Below are 19,642 nucleotides of genomic sequence, written 5' to 3'. Positions count from 1 at the left end.
AATGCATGGAAAACTGTTTGGGCTCCCGCCCAATATCTCTGATTACTGACCTTAATTTTGATAGGAATAAATTATAGGATACAACTTCGCCTGACAGTGAGATAAAAAGCGGAGACCCTTCTGGATCTGGTAATTTATCAACCATTTGTTTGAATGCTTAACTGGACACTATACAGAATCTGTGATGACATAGGAGTCAATTATTTTCTTCCAACTGATTGAATATTTTTTGTCCATCCCATATGAACTATTAAATTACATCCAGATCTTTCCACGTCCTTTCTTAAAAGGAATTTAGGTTTAATTAAATCTTTTGTATGAGTAGGAAGCAAGTTTGATTTTCTTGTCATAAGAAAGAATGCAAACAAGAACGAACACCAGTATACTAGATTATCTGTACAAGAAAAAAAATCGTGCATTTTTTCTAGAATATCTGGAGTCATAGGTTCAGCCCTTTTGATCATATGCAAATTAAACTTCGCTATGCCCTTTATAGACAAATAAATCAAAAAGGAATTCAAATGATCAACACTGTATCCTAATAATAAGTTATATTTCCGACTCCACTGATATAATTCTTAATACTATCATAGATTTTAATGATCTACTGAGAAACTGTACATGTAATTGAAGCGTAACTGTACTTGCTGGTAAATAATTCAGACTGAAATAAGTACAGAACAACATAAATGATTTCCACTGTATTTTAAGTTTCCTTCTTGAACCCTTGGCATTTTGTTTGTATATTTTAAATCTTTCTTTAGAACAGTCAGCTGAGATTCTGAAAATATACATCAATCACACATTCGACAAAAATAATAAAATTAAAAGAAAGTTAAAATCATATGAAATGAACTTCTCCTCTGCCATGTTAAGCAAAACACCACGGTAAAGAAGGCAATGAGTTACCAGTCATTCACAAATTTGAAGTCTAGCTCAAAGACTTCTCATTCTAACAAATCAATGCTTTGAGTACTCATGCATTTTGTCTAAATGCCATCTAGATGAATGGTCTGCAATGCGGTTTTCCTGGGATGGTAAAAATTGAGCTTTAATTTCAAATTCATTAACAGCTGCACAAAAGCATATTTCTCTAAGGCAAGATTGTAAGAAAGGACAACGTGCTTTTCCTGTGTTTAAAGTTATTATCACAAAGCACAAGAATTTTGTTATGCTTGAAATATTTTCCTCATAAAAGTAAACAAACTACCAGAGTTAACATTTTTAAACTACTAATATTCAAATTTCTCTGCAAAAATGTGCTCAGGGAATTTAAGTGTGTGAAAAAAACCGCAACATGCTTCTAAATAAGAATCTGATGAATAGACTGCATCCGGTTCAGACCAGGAGCCAAAAGACATCGAGGAGACACCATTATATAATGGTAAAAAAATATTCCACAATAATAAGATATTTATGGGTCGGGGTAAACATCTCGGGACAACCCAGGATACCCTGGGACATCCTGGGATACCTTTATTTTCATAGAAAGCTTAAATTTAACTGTTTTTGTTGCATTTTCCCACATTTAGCAATGAATTGAGCGTGAATATAGGTGTATCCTAAGTAAGAGATTTCTAACACGAAGCCTGGGACGCCTGATTCTTCCGAGAATCGCATACTGCATAACAGAGTGACGAAACAGGTATGCTTTATGAGCAGTGTAGCCTACTTATATTATTCTTTTCATGCTTTATTTATTTCAGAAATAAGTACATCTAAATAACAAAATAAGTATTTGCAAGCTTTCTTAAGGTGTCCCGGTGTATGCAGTTCATCACTGTAATCGCGAAGAAGCGTCCCGTGGTTCGTGTTATGAGTTTGGTACTTATGATGCTCAATTTATTGCTAAATATGGTAAAGTTGCAATAAAAACAATTAAATTCAATACTATCAATTCTATAAAAAAAATAAAGGTATCCCGGGGTACACCGACCGGATATTTAAGTGAGCACGCTTACGGCAAATTCACCCAGGAGCGCCTTTTTTCTCTCACCGCTGTCGTGAAATTCAAGTTTGATTAAATATATGAATCAGTTGAAAGAGAGTCAAACGCATCTGATCTCCTAAACGATTGATTGTTATTATGTTATGGACCATGCAAGCGTCTGTCTAGAAGAAATTTGATTGGTTAATTTTCATTCAGCGGAAAAGTTTGAATGTTTACATATTCTTGGAAAGCAGAGACATAAAAAATATTCGGGAACACTAATTAGGTAATGATTACATTATTTTTTTTTAAATGATTTTAAGAATGCAGGTTTTTTTTTGCAAATATTTGGTTGAATTTTCTTAATCGCCAAAGATGTAAGTGGATTAAATACAAAATTGTCTAAGGGCGGGTTTGACATCGGAAGTTTTTACCGCTCCGAGTCTGACATAACATTTTGTGTAAGCCACAAGGCTGAAACGTCTTTGGAAGTAGGCCTAGCAGCAATCGTGTATTTTTGCAAGATAAATTAAGCATTTTGATTAGTGTGGCTAATTCCAATCTAGGTAGAAACAAATTTTATAGGTCTAGAATTTCATTGTTTTTACACACATTTTGTAAATAACTGACATTCCATCAATTTAAAGATTTTTCAGAGTATAAATTTACAGACTGTAATGTAACAGACTTAAAATACTTCATCCCTAACTGGAAATCTAACCCGAGGTCTCTCACACCTGTGGTGTCAGGACACTCTTCCACATAGTCCAAATAATTAGATGTGAAAAAGTTGTCATTTGACATTCAATATTCTGACATTTTTCATTTTTACTGTCAAAGCCTTTTTCGACTGACATAACATGGAAAATAAAGAATGTAAAATATCAATTAAAATGAACTTATAAAGTGATGAGTTATGTCAGGTCTTATATTTAGGACTATCTTCCACATCGCTATAAAGTCTGGCTCAATAGCAAGGAAGTAAACTACACCGTTAAAAGTTTGAACCTCTGTGGGAAGTTCCAAGGTGTCCATACTGGTAAGTGTCCCTTAGAAAATAATCACATGGCAGCAGTAATTGTAGGAGACCACTGGCACGGAGAGTTTTCCTGCTGAAAGTATGGATTGCAATTTATAAGTCTATTTTCAGATACATTTTCGTTCCTTGATGCAGAGGTCGCGAAAGCCGTCAGACATGTCTGGTAAATTTTGATCCGGTCTGCTGTGATATATCAAGTTCACAAGACCGAGTGTCCGATAGAAATTGCAGGTCAATATGATAAAATCCATGATTTTGCTGAAGTTTGAACGAAAAAACTTACTTTGAATGTTTCATGGAATCCTGAGAAATTGTTGTCAAACTATATTTTAGTAAGTGCTAGTATGATTGATCCTTAAAATAGAAACAGTGGAAACCTCATAAGTCATAACGTCACAACAATTCTAAGAGTAAGAATGCGCGAATCATTGGATGCGTTGTTCCAACTAATCGTGGATGGTACTCGATTTATGTACGTGTTCAATTTTTGTACTGATAGCAGAATTTTGAGGGTCTTTCGTGAACACTGTTGATGTATTTTAAGGCCTGGAATTTTAAATTATGTAAATGTGTTTTGCATTTTCCAGATGGTCTTAAATTCTTTGTGCAATATTTAACAACTGCTGAACAGTACGATTTTATCATATATCATATGTACTGGGATTTTTCAGATGAAAAATGATTGATTTCTGAATGTTATTTTTCCCTAGCCCACAGTAACTCATCACTGTACAAGCTTACTGGAATCAGGGCTCAGCACTGCTTACCAGTGAACTTCAATATTCAGAGTCTGAGTATCAGAGGATGTATATACATGTATTCATATTATGTGTATTGAAATAAATGTTCAATGTGGACAAGAAAGTATCATATATATATAATGCTCCCTGCTGTACAATGTACAGAGTGCATGCACTAATGAAGGTGATTTGTGATTTTCAGCCAATACGGATGACTTTGAATTGTTTGAAAATGTGGAAAAAATTTAGTGATCGAAATGGTCTGAAATTCTAGAATATCTGTAAAAACAACAAAATTCTAGATCTGGATACATCAAGTAGCAATAACCAAAGGAAAGATAACTCTTGCAAACACCTGATTCACAATTTTCAAAAATAACCATGTAAAAAATGTAAATTTTTAAACCTTAGTCTGTAGCATTGTGTGACATAGAGGGTATCTTAAATACAGTCTATGATTTTTAAGACAGGAAAATGTGCAGATGTGAAATAATACACTGTTTTTCAATGTGAAAATACCAAATATTTGAATGGGGCTAACATTTCATATCTTTTTTACTGATACATGTTTGTATTTTCAATAATAATGTATTGTGTTGTAATTTGTATTTCTACAAGATTTTCATTAACACAGGAAATCCATATTTTCTAAATCCTGCTTTTCTAATCTGTGGAATAAATATACTATGGTGTTTAATTAATAATTGATAAAGGAAAGATGTAACTATTTTGACAACAATGTAGAATATTTCAAGAAATATTGCTATAATCAAATGTTAATCAGTTTGGCTTCTGAACAATCTATGGTATCTTAAGCACCTCTATTGTTTTGTTAGAGATGGCAGCTTATACTAAAAAGGTTTAAGACAAGCTGGAGAAATCTGTCATTTTTATTTAAGCCTTGAAGTTGATAATTTCATTGGTTATTTAAATTAAAAGGGGACAGCCCCTACCTTTCAGATTGGACAATTTAATTCACAGCATTTTCAGAATATGAAATCTTTCTTATGTTAGCTGACTGGGTTTTTAGCAACAGAACAGTTAAGACATGAAAATATTCTAGTTCAATAACTTAGCCACATTGGCATTTATAATTAATGATACTTAGTCAGCCTTAAACAAGAATTAGGTATAATTTTCAGTGGCTCTTACTATCTGAAATCAGACAAATTTTTCGGTCCTGTTGAGTTCAAATAAATGAAGTTTGACTGTACTTTTTATGCCATCGGTAGTTTTGACCAGTTGTTCCAGAGTAATAAACTTTCTTTTATAGCTCTTTGAAAAGTCTCACCATTCTCTTATATTTCATTTTCAGACACAAACATGGATTGTGATTTCTTACGTGCTGATCAGTTACTGCTGCCATCAAATGAAAAACACCGTTCATTTAGCACCAGTACGCCCTTTCTGCATGCTCCAGAACATAAGTTACGTTCACTGTCAGTCAGTGTCTGCTCTACAACAGAAAATGATAGCGGTCTTGGTGCATCTCTATCAGAATTTTCTGTCACAAGTTTTGCTAATGCCACAGGAGCCTGTCCAACTATAACAGTGTCTGTTTGCAAGACTCCCACAACATGCGGAGAAATTCCTTCATTCTGTGGACCACACTTAGACATTTGTGTCAGTCCTGTCTCTTCAAAAAGGTTTTCGATTCGAAGGCTCGAGTCTGACTTTAATTCACGAAAAAGTTTTTTGGCTCGCAGAAGCTTGGACTCAGATTTCAGTTTTAGTGAAGGAGATGACAGTTTTGATGAATGTAATAGGACCTTGAACACAGACGAAAGCAAAGCTTCAAGGGCACTTAACATAAGTATTCCAAGAAAGTTGGACCTTGATCTTAATATATATGACAGTAATGAAGATGTTTGTACAGAATCCTCACCATATTTATCTGCTCAACATGAATCTCAGTTAGCTTCGAAGTTTGATGAAATATTGGAGAAGTTTTCACCGGTTGTGAGTGATCGACTTATTGGAAGGAAGATGGGACGAGAGAAAGTTGATATCCTTGGAGAACTCAGTGATAGAAGTATAAGTTGTACATCCACAATATTGTCTTTTCTGACTCCACAGGATCTCTGCAGGTATTAAAATCGATTTATATAAACAAGTAGAACAAAACTATTTTCATTAATTATCTTACCTTAGTTTTGAAAGCTTTTTCCTAGAGCTACCAGGAGTGAATACAGTGTGAGTACTTGACTTGTATCATTTGTATGTGATAGCAAGACACACAGTTTGAAGTGAAGAAATAATTTTTAAGTAGATCCACAACCTAATGAAATTTTTTGTTCCTAGATAATTTTAAATTTTAACTTTTCACTTTACAGAATGTGTATAGTGAGCAGACAGTGGAAGTCTGTGTGTGAAGCTGATAAACTGTCCAATCAGAGAAGGAGATGGTTTCTACGACAACACCAGGAAATTTACAGGAAAAGAGGCAAGGTATGTAACTAGGTATAATAAATATATAATTAAATTTTAAAAAGATATTTTTAAGTCTTGGTCATGAAACATTGAATAAGCACCATATTAAATTGACAAGCATTGTATCCAAAAGGCCTGGTAGTCACCAGTATAATTTAATGTTAGTTTGGGTCACTGCCCAAGATGTTGTCCTTCTTTCATGTAAAACTGTGGTTAGGATTAACTTCTTCCAGTTAATGAGTCAAAGTACTGTTGAAAAAAAATGAATATGGACTGAAAATGCGGGATCTTAGAAAGTCAAAGACATTTCAGAAGTATCTTTATTATGGATAAAAGAACTGACCAAATTATCAAAAAAGTGGGTTTTTTAACTGCCCTGGTTGGTCAGAATGAACATTTGGTAAAAAACAGATAAATATTTATGTTTATTAATATTATAAATATCAACAGGAGAATGCTGGGAAAAGATCAGTTACACCACAGACAAGAGCAGCTGCTGTTCCCTTACAAGACCTACCAGTATTACAGGAATGTGTAGATACCCCATGTCAGGACATTGTTAAAACCACTACTGAACAATTTATGGCAGTAAGTAAACTCTGGTATTTAAAAAAAAATGCTTACTTTTATGAGATTTTGTTTTAAAAAAATTCAAACTGATTTGTTGTTGAATAAAATCATTGGAGTTCTGGTGCAAAGGACTTTAAGCACAAGGGTTCAGCCTGAGTGAGTGATTAATCTGATACACATCTGAACAACAATGCTGTTCACTGTTTGAAATATATTACTTTGATTTTGACACATACTAGTAACAAGTATTATCATCTACATATTTGAAGATTATCATCTACATATGATATTTGAAGATATTCAACAATTATTTGTCTTTTCAAGAGTGCCAGTATGAATTTAAATACAGCACTATGACATACAAACATTGTACTGGTATACGTGTTGCATATAACACACAGTTGCAGTCTTCTTTGTTCAAGTTGACAAGTATTGACAATTTCCGTGTAATTTCATATTCTTGTTTGGCAATTCTGCATTCTTTTGAAATGTTAAAAGTACCTCAACACGCAAGTAAGTTTCCACAAAAAGTCAAAATTTTCACATACTGGGATTACTAAATTTGTAGATTGTTGTTATGGGCCACTACACTAAATGACTAATACTGGAATAAATTGGGTCGTGTTAGGATATCTGGTAAAATTGTACGAAAAAGATTTGTTGCAGTTTATTACTATAAAAGAATCTTAATGCTTAATGACTTGAATTTACAAACCAAAGAATATGTGTTAAATTCTGTTCTTAAGTTTACAACACAGGACAACATAAAGTTTTACTTCAGTTTGTTTTGCCCATGAAGTTCGTGAGGATTTCTGAGTTAGTACTGATGCGTATTTCGAGTTACTGGCTCTAAGTTCCAAAAAAAACCCAGTATTAGATAAGAAACTTTAATTAAGTGTCATATTTGTTCAGAGGTAGTATTTGGATGAAATGGTTTCTCATGTTGGGCCACATAATATACTGTACCGCATATACCAGTAGATTATCACTGGTTATTATGTTGACGATTCGTCATATGAGAAATTCCATCTGCTTAACAAAAGTTTGAAATTATACATTTTTGTTAATTTCAGGTGGCATCAAGTTTGAAGAACGACGAGAAACTTCAGAAATGTCCACGGTGTCGGAAACCGGCAAAAGTACTGCCTGTGCAGGACCGAGGAAAGTGTCAAAATCATGACTGTAACTTTGATTACTGTGTAAAGTGCCTTTGTGAATTCCATGGGTCTAAAGAATGTGCACCTATAGTAACAAAAAAGACGAAAACGGACGCAATAGGAACTCGGAAAAGTAAAAAGAATTTAAAAAGGTTATGATAGGGAATTAAAATGTCGCATGAAGTATTTTCATGAAAATACAGACCTGTGATATCTAAAGTACAGCTAGTCATTCCAGAGTTGCCGAGGGTGTTCAAGACAAGACAAGTTTCTCCAAATTGTTCACACCTTACAGACAGTGATAACCTTGAGGAATCTTATTGAAACAGTATTACAAATTCATTTTAATACCAGAAAGTGTTCAGATAATTTTTTTTATGATCAGTGCATATACCGAATGTGTTCAGAGAATCTACTATTTTTATAGCAATGCTTATTAGTTCAGAATGGTTTAAAAATTTATTTTTTTAAACCTTTGGTGCCATATCATTTTATATATTTATTTACAGTATTCCTTTAAAAGGGCTGATTTTAGAATAATCTCTTTTTGATTTATTTTTTAGCTCGACTATTCGAAGAATAAGTAGAGCTATCCTACTCACCACGGCGTCGGCGTCACACCTTGGGTTAAGTTTTTCGTACCAGTCCACATTTTGACAAAGTCTTTTGAGATAAAGCTTTGAAACTTTCAACACTTGTTTACCATCATCATGGCCAGTTATAGGCAAGAGCACATAACTCCATCAAGGATTTTGGCTGAATTATGGCCCCTTTTGACTTAGAAATCATGGTTAAGTTTTTCGTACCAGTTCATATTTTGACAAAGTCTTTAGAGATAAAGCTTTGAAACTTTCAACACTTGTTTACCATCACCATGTCCAGTTATAGGCAAGAGCATATAACTCCATCAAGGATTTTGGCTGAATTATGGCCCTTTTTGACTTAGAAATCTGGGTTAATATTTTGTACCAGTCCACATCTTGACAAAGTCTTTTGAGATAAAGCTTTGAAACTTTCAACACTTGTTTACCATCACCATGTCCAGTTATAGGCAAGAGCACATAACTCCATCAAGGATTTTGACTGAATTATGGCCCCTTTTGACTTAGAAATCATGGTTAAGTTTTTCGTACCAGTTCATATTTTGACAAAGTCTTTTGAGATAAAGCTTTGAAACTTTCAACACTTGGTTACCATCACCATGTCCAGTTATAGGCAAGAGTACATAATTCCATCAAGGATTTTGGCTGAATTATGGCCCTTTTTGTCTTAGAAATCTGGGTTAATATTTCGTACCAGTTCATATTTTGACAAAGTCTTTTGAGATAAAGCTTTGAAACTTTCAACATCTGTTTACCATCACCATGTCCAGTTATAGGCAAGAGTACATAACTCCATCAAGGATTTTGGCTGAATTATGGCTCTTTTTGACTGAGAAATCTTGGTTAAGTTTTTCGTACCAGTTCATATTTTTTGTAAAGTGTTTGACATATGGCTTTGAAACTTTTATCACTTGTTTAGTATAATAGTCTCTATCTGTAGGAAAGAGAACATAACTCTGTCATCTATTTTGGCTGAATTATGGCCCATTTTGGACTTTGAAATTGGTTCTGTTTCCATACAAGTCCATGTTTGGCAATATTATTTGACATATGGCTTTTAAACTTTGAACACTTGTTTATCATTATGATTTCCATCTGTAGGCAAGAGTACATAACTATTTTGACTGAATTATGGCCCTTTTTGGACTTTGAAATTGGCTCATATATTGCCATTTAGTGCAAGACTTATCGAAATCAAAGTAATACAGGAACATTGTTTGTCTAATCTATTTATTTCTTTTGTCTGAATATCCGTGGAAATATTTTGACACCATTCTTCAATCAATTCTTCGAATAGTCGAGCGCGCTGTCATCAGACAGCTCTTGTTTTATTCATTCTTAAACCTTAATTGATACAGCTTAGTACTTTTTTAACAGACAGTAAAGTGATGCTGTTGAACTGTCAGTAGAAAATTGGTTAAAAGTGCACAAAAAACAAGGGTGTCTTTAGATGTCCATTAGTCAAAGTCACAACAATTCTACATAGGGTGGCATTAGTGCAAGAGATCGAACCATGAATGCTTGAGTCTGTAATTAAGTCTTCAGACTCTAAAGTTTACTTAAGACCTCTATTATTTATATTGTTAAAATTCAGGCCTCGATCTTGACGGTAGCCCGAGGCTACCAGTTTTTCAGACGGACTACCGAATTTTCCAAGCTGGGTAGTCCGTCGGGCTACTAAGTTTTCAAACATGTTAATAATAAAAGCGTGAAGTTTCACCAATTTATCTGATGTTTCATTTTAAATGACAACAATATTTTCGGTCCGCATAACTTTTTCCGAAATTTAAATCCCTTAATTTTCACAATAATTACAAAAAGAACTTCATGAATCTGAAATGTACATCCTAAATACTAGCTTTCGTATATTTATGCATGAATTGATGACTTCAGATTTGCAATATATAAAGTAACTTTACAAAATTCAGAAATTGCATCCCTAAAAATTACCTGGATTGAATGGAATTTACCCGCGAATCGTAAAGATATCAAAACGTCATGCCAGTAATTTTCCATTCCACGAGCACGTGCGACCTATCGTTGATGTTACTTAAATGTTTATCGACACGTACACAAAAAACGCTTGTAGTGCATTCATTTTTTAATATAATCGCTTCAAATTTTCAGCACCGCTTTAGAAATAATACAGTTTGAATTCTATAACGATTTTAATAAGATGTCGACAGAAATGTAGGCAAAATTCTATAAAAACGATCGAAGTTTCATACAATTATTTGTAAAATTTCAAACAGCGCGATCTTAATTATTTATTTATTTCTAAAAGTAAATAAATAATACATACTATGGTCATAAGATTCAGACTTTTGACAAGAAAGTACAAAAAATGAATAGGTTACGGGACCTCGTGAACGTAAATAAAAACAATGATTGTTTTAAAATAAAGCAGTATGATGTCGCTGTGGTTTTTAATAAGTTTAATAAGTAAATGAATCTTTGTACATGTCTTTTTTGACTCGACACTATGTCAGATATTCTTTTCAAACAATAATGTAAATTCCTTGAGGGCAAATAGGTCACAGAGGTAGGATATCTACTATTATCGTTTGACACATTTACCTGTCAGTTTATACGGGATATTGCGCATTCGCTTTTAAAAAAATTTAAAGAAGATACTTTTTTACTGATTTCGTCTCAGCAATTTAAAGAACCGAGGCCGTACGATCAGACAGTGATGTGTCACATGGCGCGAAAAGATGACGTAATACCATGACAATCTCGGGCAACTAAACCCCTTTGATCTCCGCTTTAGATGCCATGATACCGACACACTTCTTTTAGCTCTTTGAGGGGGGTTTAATTGATGATGAAAACAAGGCCAATTACTTGTTTATCAACAGAATAATTACCGATAATTGTTAATGTTTTTTTTCCGCTTTAAACACGGGTGGGTTGATGATGATTATAGACATTATTGTGTCCACGTCGCCCCGGAGGTCTGTGATAATAGGCTACATTTACTTGATCATAATGCAAAAAAAACAAATACCGACCTACCGACCCTACTTTTTTTTGGCCATGCCACTAGAAACACAACATTTTTTGGGGGTGGGGGGTGGGGCTAACCAGGCTGATCCATTATTGCAGTTAAATTTGAACAGCTACACTATATTTTAAAGGTCCTGGCTAAAAAAAGTAAGTTTTAGAAGGGTAGTGCAAATTTGAACCCTACGCCTGGCATATAACTAGATACTGGTATAGGTCTTACTTTTTTTCTACAGTTTTCTCCCATAATTTCTGTCTGCTAGTTACTTGAATATTGTAACATGGTTATCCACTTACGTTGGCTTAGCCTGCCCATGGATAGTGTGGGTAGGTTTGTTGCCTACCATTTAAATAACTGAATGTTGAATCAAGCATAAACTAAAATACATCATATTTATAAACAAAATGATTTCGGGCAATTAAAAATGTTGTCTGGCAAATGGTTTTCTTAACTTACTTGCCTGAAAGGACAATTGCTGAAAAAAAAAATTAAGGTGAAGACTGTAATATATTTTTCTCTTTTCCAAAACGGGACTACCAGAAACCTGGTCGGGCTACTTGATTTCACAAGTTGGTAGCCCTGCTGGCTACCAGCAAAAGTAGGTTAAGATCGAGGCCTGAAATTGACATAGATTTTAATGAAACATTGCATGAATATGTATTCAAACATGACAGACCAAAATCTCAGCAAAATTTCATACACAGAACAAATACACTATAACTACAAGCAAAGTTTAAACAAATTTAATTTTTGCAGTGAACTATTCAAGACTAAAGTTTTGATGAATATGACCCCAGGAGCTGCTCATCAAACATAATCTTTATATTATACATAAATAAACATGGGCATTTTCACTTTTAATAACAAAAAGGCAGTGTTGTAAATCTTACTTAAAAATATAAATGACAAGACATTTGATGGAAGTGCATGCAGAAACTGGTCAGAGTTTTATGTTGTAATGTTGCAATGATGTTTTATAATAAAATGCATGTTTTATAGCAATTTTTTATAATTTTATAAATATGTATAGTTTATATTGAATAAATTGTAAAAATACTTGTTCTCTATGCTATTGAAGGTGTTGTATGGATTACAAATTTTTTGTGGGTGGCATATGGCGTTGCTGCTGTCAGTACATCCTGAAATCTAGTGTGTCCAACTCCTCCCACACTATTAAGACTGACTTGCTTCAGAATTTAACTGATGAGTCATGAACAAGCTGGATGTGTAGATGACATTAAAAGAATGAACTTTTGCTGTGACTAGGGTTTTTTTTTCCTTTATAATAGGGGCCGTTTATAGGCCCCTTCCCCTCAGAAAATTTCTTTAAAACATGCAGTTTTCCCCAAAAATTGACTTTGCATCAGGTTTTTTATTCCCCTTTGCCCAAATACCGAGTTGTTTTTTCCCCAAATCAGAGGCCTGGGCCCCTTCCCCTCCTGGTAAACAAAACCCTGGACTATTTTTACTGCAGTTATGGCCCTTTGATAGTTTTGCTACATACAATATAGAGAAAATCTAGCGTGTCGAACTCTTGAAACACAACTGAAAGGATATGCTTGAAAGATTCACAGATGAAGAACCTTGATGTGAAGATTAATGGACTTTTTTTCTGTGGTTGTTTTTCCTAGAAATAAGGTCCTTGCTTAATTTCACAAAGTAGACCATAGTAAAGGTGTGACACTTAAGCTTGATCCTACTCGACCCGGCATCAGTGTCCTTAGATAAAGTTTCGATGCAATTTATCTCTGTAAATACTTGGATTTGTTTCAAACTTAGAAAAGTTTTTAAGTTATACCTCATCATCATCATCCACATCATATGGCGCAAGGGTCATAACTTTTGCACCAATATTTCATGAAATATTCCCCCTTTCACTTAGAATTTAGGTGAAAGTTTGGTGCACTTTCGCTCTATCTTGGTTATTTCTAAATGGATTTAATACAAATTAAAACACTTGTTCCATATCATATGACACAAGGTCTATACTCCTGCACACATTTTTCATGAATTATGCCCTCTGCTTACTCAGAATTTAAGGTTATTTTGATGCATTTTCATTATATCTTATTACAGAAAGGATTTGATTCAACTTGTGTTGTTCCACATCATCACCCACATCATCTGACACAAGGGCCATAACTCTCACCAATATTTCATGAATTACCCACCTTTTTTACGTAGAACTTCAAGTTTTGGTGCACTTTCACTCAATCTCTATAATTACCAAATGAATTTGATTTAAACTTATAATAGTTATCCCATATCGCGCACATCATATGACACAAGGGCCATAACTCCTGCATCAATATTTCATGAATTATGCCCCGTTTTTGCTTAGAATTTCAGTTTAATTTTTATGCTTTTTCACCATATCTCTGTAATTACTAAAATGGAGCACTGATTTTCAAGCGATGACAAACAAAATATGCCGCCAAACATTTTATGATGTTACAATTATAATTTGACATTATTAGCGATACATTTACATTTCATCTTAATATTAACTCGGTTTAAGGAAAATTTGATATCATATGCCAAATATCAAGGCTCTAGCTATTACTGATTGAGAGAAGATTTTCAAAGTTTCTCAAATAAAAGCCTATAGTAAGTACATGTCAGATACAGGGGCGTGGCCATTTTTTTTCACCTTAGGGCAATAATTTGGACAAGTATGTTAGAGGGTCTAATGCTATATCACATGCCAAATATCAAGCTCTAGAGAAAAAGATTTTTAAAGTCTGATAGCTGAAAACCTATTTTTAACCAAAAAGACCCTATGTTCAATGAACCAGAACCATCTGAACAACTTTTAAAGAGGGCTACCCAGAGATCATTTGTGTAAAGTTTCATCAAAATCTATTCAGTGGTTTTGGAGATGTTGTTTAAAGAAACTGTTGATGAAAAGTGACCACGCCCTCTGGCGGCCATGTTTTTTGACGAATCTGAAAAAATTGAACAATATTTGTAGAATGTCACACAAGAACCATTTGTGTAAAATTACTTTAAAATTGGGCTAGCAGTTTCACACAAGATTTTTAAAGTTTCCACTATATATAGGGTCAAGTCGCCACACCCTCTGATGGCCATTTTTTGATGAATCAAAGTAATTTGAACAAGGCAGTCTGAAAGACAGCTAAATCCCCCACCACTGTTATGGATGGTGAAAGGGTAAACCTTTGACCCCGAGCTGTGACCTTGACAATGAACTGACATGGCTGACTCATAAAATATGCACATCGTCTTGATGAGGTGATTACTTGACCCAAGTTTCATGAAAATCCTTCAAGGGGTTTAGAAGATACAGAGCTCAAACCTTTGACCTTGAGTTGTGACCTTGACCTTGAGTTGACATGGCTGACTCATGAGTTCTTGATGAGGTGTTCATGAGACCCAAGTTTGATGAAAATCCTTAAGAGTTGAAACAAAATTGAAGGCTCAAACCTAAGACCCTAAGGTGTGACCTTGACCTTAAGCCTGCATGGCTGACTCATGAGTTCTGCACATCGTCTTGATGAGGTGATCACTTGACCCAGGTTTTATATGAATCCTTCAAGGGGATAAGGAGATACAGAGCTGACACAAAATAGAAGACTCAAACCTTTGACTCTGAGTTGTGACCTTCACCGTGACCCAACATGGCTGACTCATAAGTTCTGCACATCCTTTTGATGAGGTGATCATTTGACCCAAGTTTCATTAAAATCCTTCAAGGGGTTTACGAGATACAAAGCGGACACAAAATGGAAGGCTCAAAACTTTGACCCCAAGTTGTGACCTTGACATTGATCGGGCATGGCTGACTCATGAGTTCTGCACATCATCTTGATGAGGTGATTACTTGACCAAAGTTTTATAAAGTTCTTTCAAGGGGTTAAGGAGATACATTACCCGTCCCTAGATTTGCCACTATAATGCCACCCTTTTCAATGGTGGAGTATTTAGACAATTTTCCACCAAAATGCCACCTAAAATGCCACCAAAATAGTGAAAAAATGAACAGGACAGTGGCAAAGCTGTTTTCCACTAAATTCCACCTTTTTCCACTTGTGTACACCTTTAGGTGGCAATAAGTGGAGTATTTAGACAGTTTTACACCATTATGCCACCATTATGGTGGAAAACATGTTTTCCACTTATTTCCACCAATCGCCACCTTCATGGTGGCAGTAAGTGGAGTATTTAGACAAATTACCACTAAAACGCCACCATAATGGTGTAAAATTTATTTTCCACTAAACACCACTTATTTCCACCAATTGCCACCTAAAAGGTGGCAGTAAGTGGACAAAATTTCACCAAAACGCCACTATGGTGGCAGTCCTATTTTCCACTAAATGCCACCAAATAGCTGGCAATAGGTGGAAAATAAGTGGCAGCTAGTGGAAGTCGGCTGCACCTGCTGGATCTGTAAAAAAAATCAGTAGTAAGCAAAAATCAAATTTTATTAATATATTTTTTATTTTTATGCAAAAATCAAAGACCCTTCACAAGAAATCACAAAAGATCTGAACTCGAGGATCAGGATGTTGTAAATGCAGCCTTATTTTTGCATATTCCAGGATGGCTTAAGTCTCCAAATTTCGCTCCTTTGGATGTTCCAGCACACAATCTGTAACAGAAAACCATACATCTATTAAAAGATATGTTTTTTCTAACATTCTGAATAATTTAGCAGAAAACTGTAAATTTCCTCTACGAAATATGAAATCAAAAGACTGAACTAACTCACTGAAAACAAACTCTTCAAACTTAATCTTTAACAAATAATATGCCACATCTTTATTAAAACTGTGAGAAGTTTCATCAAAATCTACATTGTAAAAATATTCTATTTACTCAAAAGGATACACTGTTTTGTGGGAATACATGCATCTTGAATCAATAAAAGTGCAATAATTAACAATGCAAGAACTTGAGATTTGATGAAAGATGTGGAAGCACCATTGCTCCAAAGCGATTTACACTTGTGTCAGATTTCATGAATATCTATGAATGCACTTGTTATGTAGGAATTTATGGATTGAAAAACAAAGGGCAATAACTCTGGTTACTGAAGTGATCCTGGCGGAAACTGCACATGCAATGCTGTCCTGTAGTGATCTACATTTTTATAAAGTTTCATGAACATCCATTAATAGATACAGGAAATATCCCCATTTTTTACCAAATAAAGCGGAAATACTTCTTTTATTAGGTAAACAACTGAGCAGTGTTAATGAGCTTATAATAATTACATGAGGTTTAGTGATTCTATAGACTAAGCTACTAAAATAATAAAATTTTCCAATTACAAGCATTTTCAGTTAATCTGACGGACAGATGAAACAGAAAGGACAACACCAAAAATAATATCCCTCCGCCTTTAGCAAATGATAATAATGGCACTTGGGTTTTTCATCACATTTATAATTAACATTTCTCATATAATATGCCAGGAAATTCTATTAATTGGTGTATTTCTTTATAAGAGATAGGTAAAATTCAGGGTTATTTAAACATTAGCTTTTATAAAAACATATAATATTTACCTGATTCAGAATTATCTTGATATGTTTCTTTCATGCAGTAATAAGCTGTATGCTGCTCAGGTATACAGTCAGGCAGGCAGATCATGTCATAAAGTTGCACTTTTTTCACAAAAGGTTCCTGGTATGAACAGTTTAAAGTACATATTGTATCCCAAGTGCTAATCAATAATGTAAATAATTACAAAATGATACAATTTTACAAGCAAGTGTTATAAACATGATTGAGCTATATTCCAGAAAATTTTTCTGGGATTTATCCATCTGCCAAACTTCCCAAGACATAAAAGGAGATTTGTTGATTTTAATTTCAAGCAGTTTTGTAAATGTTGTTTCAATTTAAGTATTTGTGTTAAGATTAAGTAAGTAAGACAATGTTAAAGCCAGTAATAACTAAAAAAAAATAAACAGTATAATATTGTTACCTCTCACAATGTGTTTCCATTTTCTCCCTGACTCATCAAATGTCAGTTTTCAAATTTTGGTATTACTACACAGACAAATTGATTCCACACATACACTATTTTGGTCAGCTAAAGAAGGTGTCAAATACTTATGTTGAAAAGCTATTGTAAAAGCATCCTTTTTATATACACTTCTTTTTTCTCAATTAATGAAGAGAAAAGGCAAGAACTATTTCTTTGCATCTGACCTGATGTTTACCTGCATAAATATATGAATCTTAACTGACCCAAATTCCAGCTGGGGTTGTTTCTATACATTAGTGTGGGAGCTGGTAACCTGATCTATCATTAGTCTTATCTTTAACCAACTTTCACTCATGCAGAAATAATAGGCTGCAGACACATTCAAAAATGATCTTTTCAGATTCAGCCAGTACAGCCAGTTTCCACTAGTTGCCACCTATTTTCCACCTTTTTCTGTCTTTCAGAATTGTTGATTGAAAAAGTTACTTGTTAATATTTACATTGAATATAATACAAAGATATAATAAATAATAATAAATATTCTGTCTCACAAAATAACCAAAGTTCAAATTTTCTGTACTCTACTCTGAATATTATTTTTGTCCAGCTGGAAACAGCGTAGACTTATTCTCATTTTAACGAAACCCTTTGAAGAAGGAGCCTGGTTATACTGTTTTGCAGATGCCGGTCAGTCCGTCTGTCAGTCTGTCGGTTGTTCGGTATGTAGACCAATCGGTTTCCAAATGATAACTCAAGAACACTTGGGCCTAAGATCATGAAACTTTATATGGAGGTTGGACATGACCAGCAGTGACCTCTATTGACTTTGCTGCCAGTATGTCAAAGGTCAAGATCACAGTGACCTGGAACAGTTAAGCAGTTTCCAGATGATCTCTAGTACTCTTGGGCCTAGGATCATGAAAGTGAATGGGAAGGTTGGTCATAACTAGCAGATAACCCCTGTAGATTTTGAGTTCAGTGGGTCAAAGGTCAAGTTCACAGTGACCTGGTACAGTTAAACCGTTTCCGGATATTAACTTGAGAACTCTTAGACCTAGGATCATGAAACTAAATAGGGAGGTTGATTATGACCAGCAGATGACCACTATTGATTCTGAGGTCAACTGGTCGAAGGTCTAGGTCACACTGACCCAGAACACTAGAACATTTTTTGCCCAAATAACTAGAGAATGCTTTGGTCTAAGATCACATTTGATACAGCAGTCATTTTTCACTTGTAAATGACCCATAATTATTGATTTGAGGTCAGTACATCAAACGTCCAGTGCACAGTGACCAAATGATTTCTGTTTCTTGTACAATTACTGAATGCATCAAGGGTGGGGGTGGGGGGCATTTTGTGTTCTTTGAGCTGTTTTGAATGTGGAGCAAAGTCAGGGTCCGTGTCAATTAGGCCTGAAGTTTGAAATTTAGTGTCCATTGTACCTTGATTCCACCGTTCTATGTAAAGATTTTTGGAGCTGCCGTAGTGCAGTGGTAGCGCGTCCGCCTTGAGAACGAAGGGTCCCAGGTTCGATCCCGGCCACTACCTTGGTGGTAGTGTCCTTAGGCAAGACACTTTAATTCCACATTGCCTCTCTCTCTCTGCTCTTAGAGGTTGGTTCCATCTGGAATGAGTCTCGAGAGCCATTAATATAAGTTGTAAGAACTTGTTTGGCAATCGAGAATAAATAAATTAGTATAAACTAAAGATTTTTGTACATGGTAATCCAATGTCTTTCAGTTTGCTTTTAAATCAAACATCACAAAAATTTCTAAGTTTTTTTTCCACCTATTTGCCACCAAGAAAATTTTCTAAGTCCGTATTTTCCACTTAACGCCACTCAATTTCCACCATGAAAAAAAACTACGTTCTACTTTCCACCAGATTCCACCTTTTTGCCACCATAAAGAAAAACTATGTTCAAATTTACACCTTATGCCACCTAAATGCCACCAAAATAAAGTGGCATTTGGTGGCAAATTTACCACTTAGGTGGAAAAAACAGTTGAATTACACTAAACGCCAGCTAATGCCACATATTTCCACCAATTGCCACCCTTTTTACATGGAAATAAGTGACATTAGGTGGCATTAGGTGGCAAATCTAGGGACGGGAGAGGACACAAAATAGAAGGCTCAAACCTTTGACCCTGACTTGTGACCTTGACCTTGAGCTGACATGGCTGACTCATAAGTTCTGCACATCGTCT

At 34.7% G+C, this 19,642-nt stretch overlaps 1 protein-coding gene across 1 annotated transcript; it reads left to right on the top strand.

The window, feature by feature from the left end:
* Nucleotides 1-2,098: 2,098 nt before the first annotated feature.
* LOC128549687 (F-box only protein 5-A-like) lies at nucleotides 2,099-12,526 on the top strand. Its single transcript, XM_053526975.1, has 5 exons — nucleotides 2,099-2,216; nucleotides 5,025-5,796; nucleotides 6,043-6,157; nucleotides 6,590-6,727; nucleotides 7,783-12,526. Exons 2-5 carry the CDS (start codon nucleotides 5,033-5,035, stop codon nucleotides 8,023-8,025), a joined length of 1,260 nt encoding a protein of 419 aa, XP_053382950.1. The 5' UTR covers nucleotides 2,099-2,216; nucleotides 5,025-5,032; the 3' UTR covers nucleotides 8,026-12,526.
* Nucleotides 12,527-19,642: the final 7,116 nt, after the last annotated feature.

Source organism: Mercenaria mercenaria, chromosome 16 (assembly GCF_021730395.1).
Source record: "Mercenaria mercenaria strain notata chromosome 16, MADL_Memer_1, whole genome shotgun sequence".
Lineage (NCBI taxonomy): Eukaryota > Metazoa > Mollusca > Bivalvia > Venerida > Veneridae > Mercenaria > Mercenaria mercenaria.
Note: the sequence above shows the minus strand (reverse complement) of the source record. Positions and strands in the feature narration are given on the sequence as shown.

Excerpts from the sequence above, each read along its gene's own strand:
- LOC128549687 (XM_053526975.1), top strand. The coding sequence starts at position 5,033 with ATGGATTGTGATTTCTTACGTGCTGATCAGTTACTGCTGCCATCAAAT. Across the intron at positions 6,158-6,589 it reads TTTACAGGAAAAGAGGCAAG|GAGAATGCTGGGAAAAGATC; the intron begins GTATGTAACTAG and ends AAATATCAACAG. Across the intron at positions 6,728-7,782 it reads CTACTGAACAATTTATGGCA|GTGGCATCAAGTTTGAAGAA; the intron begins GTAAGTAAACTC and ends TGTTAATTTCAG.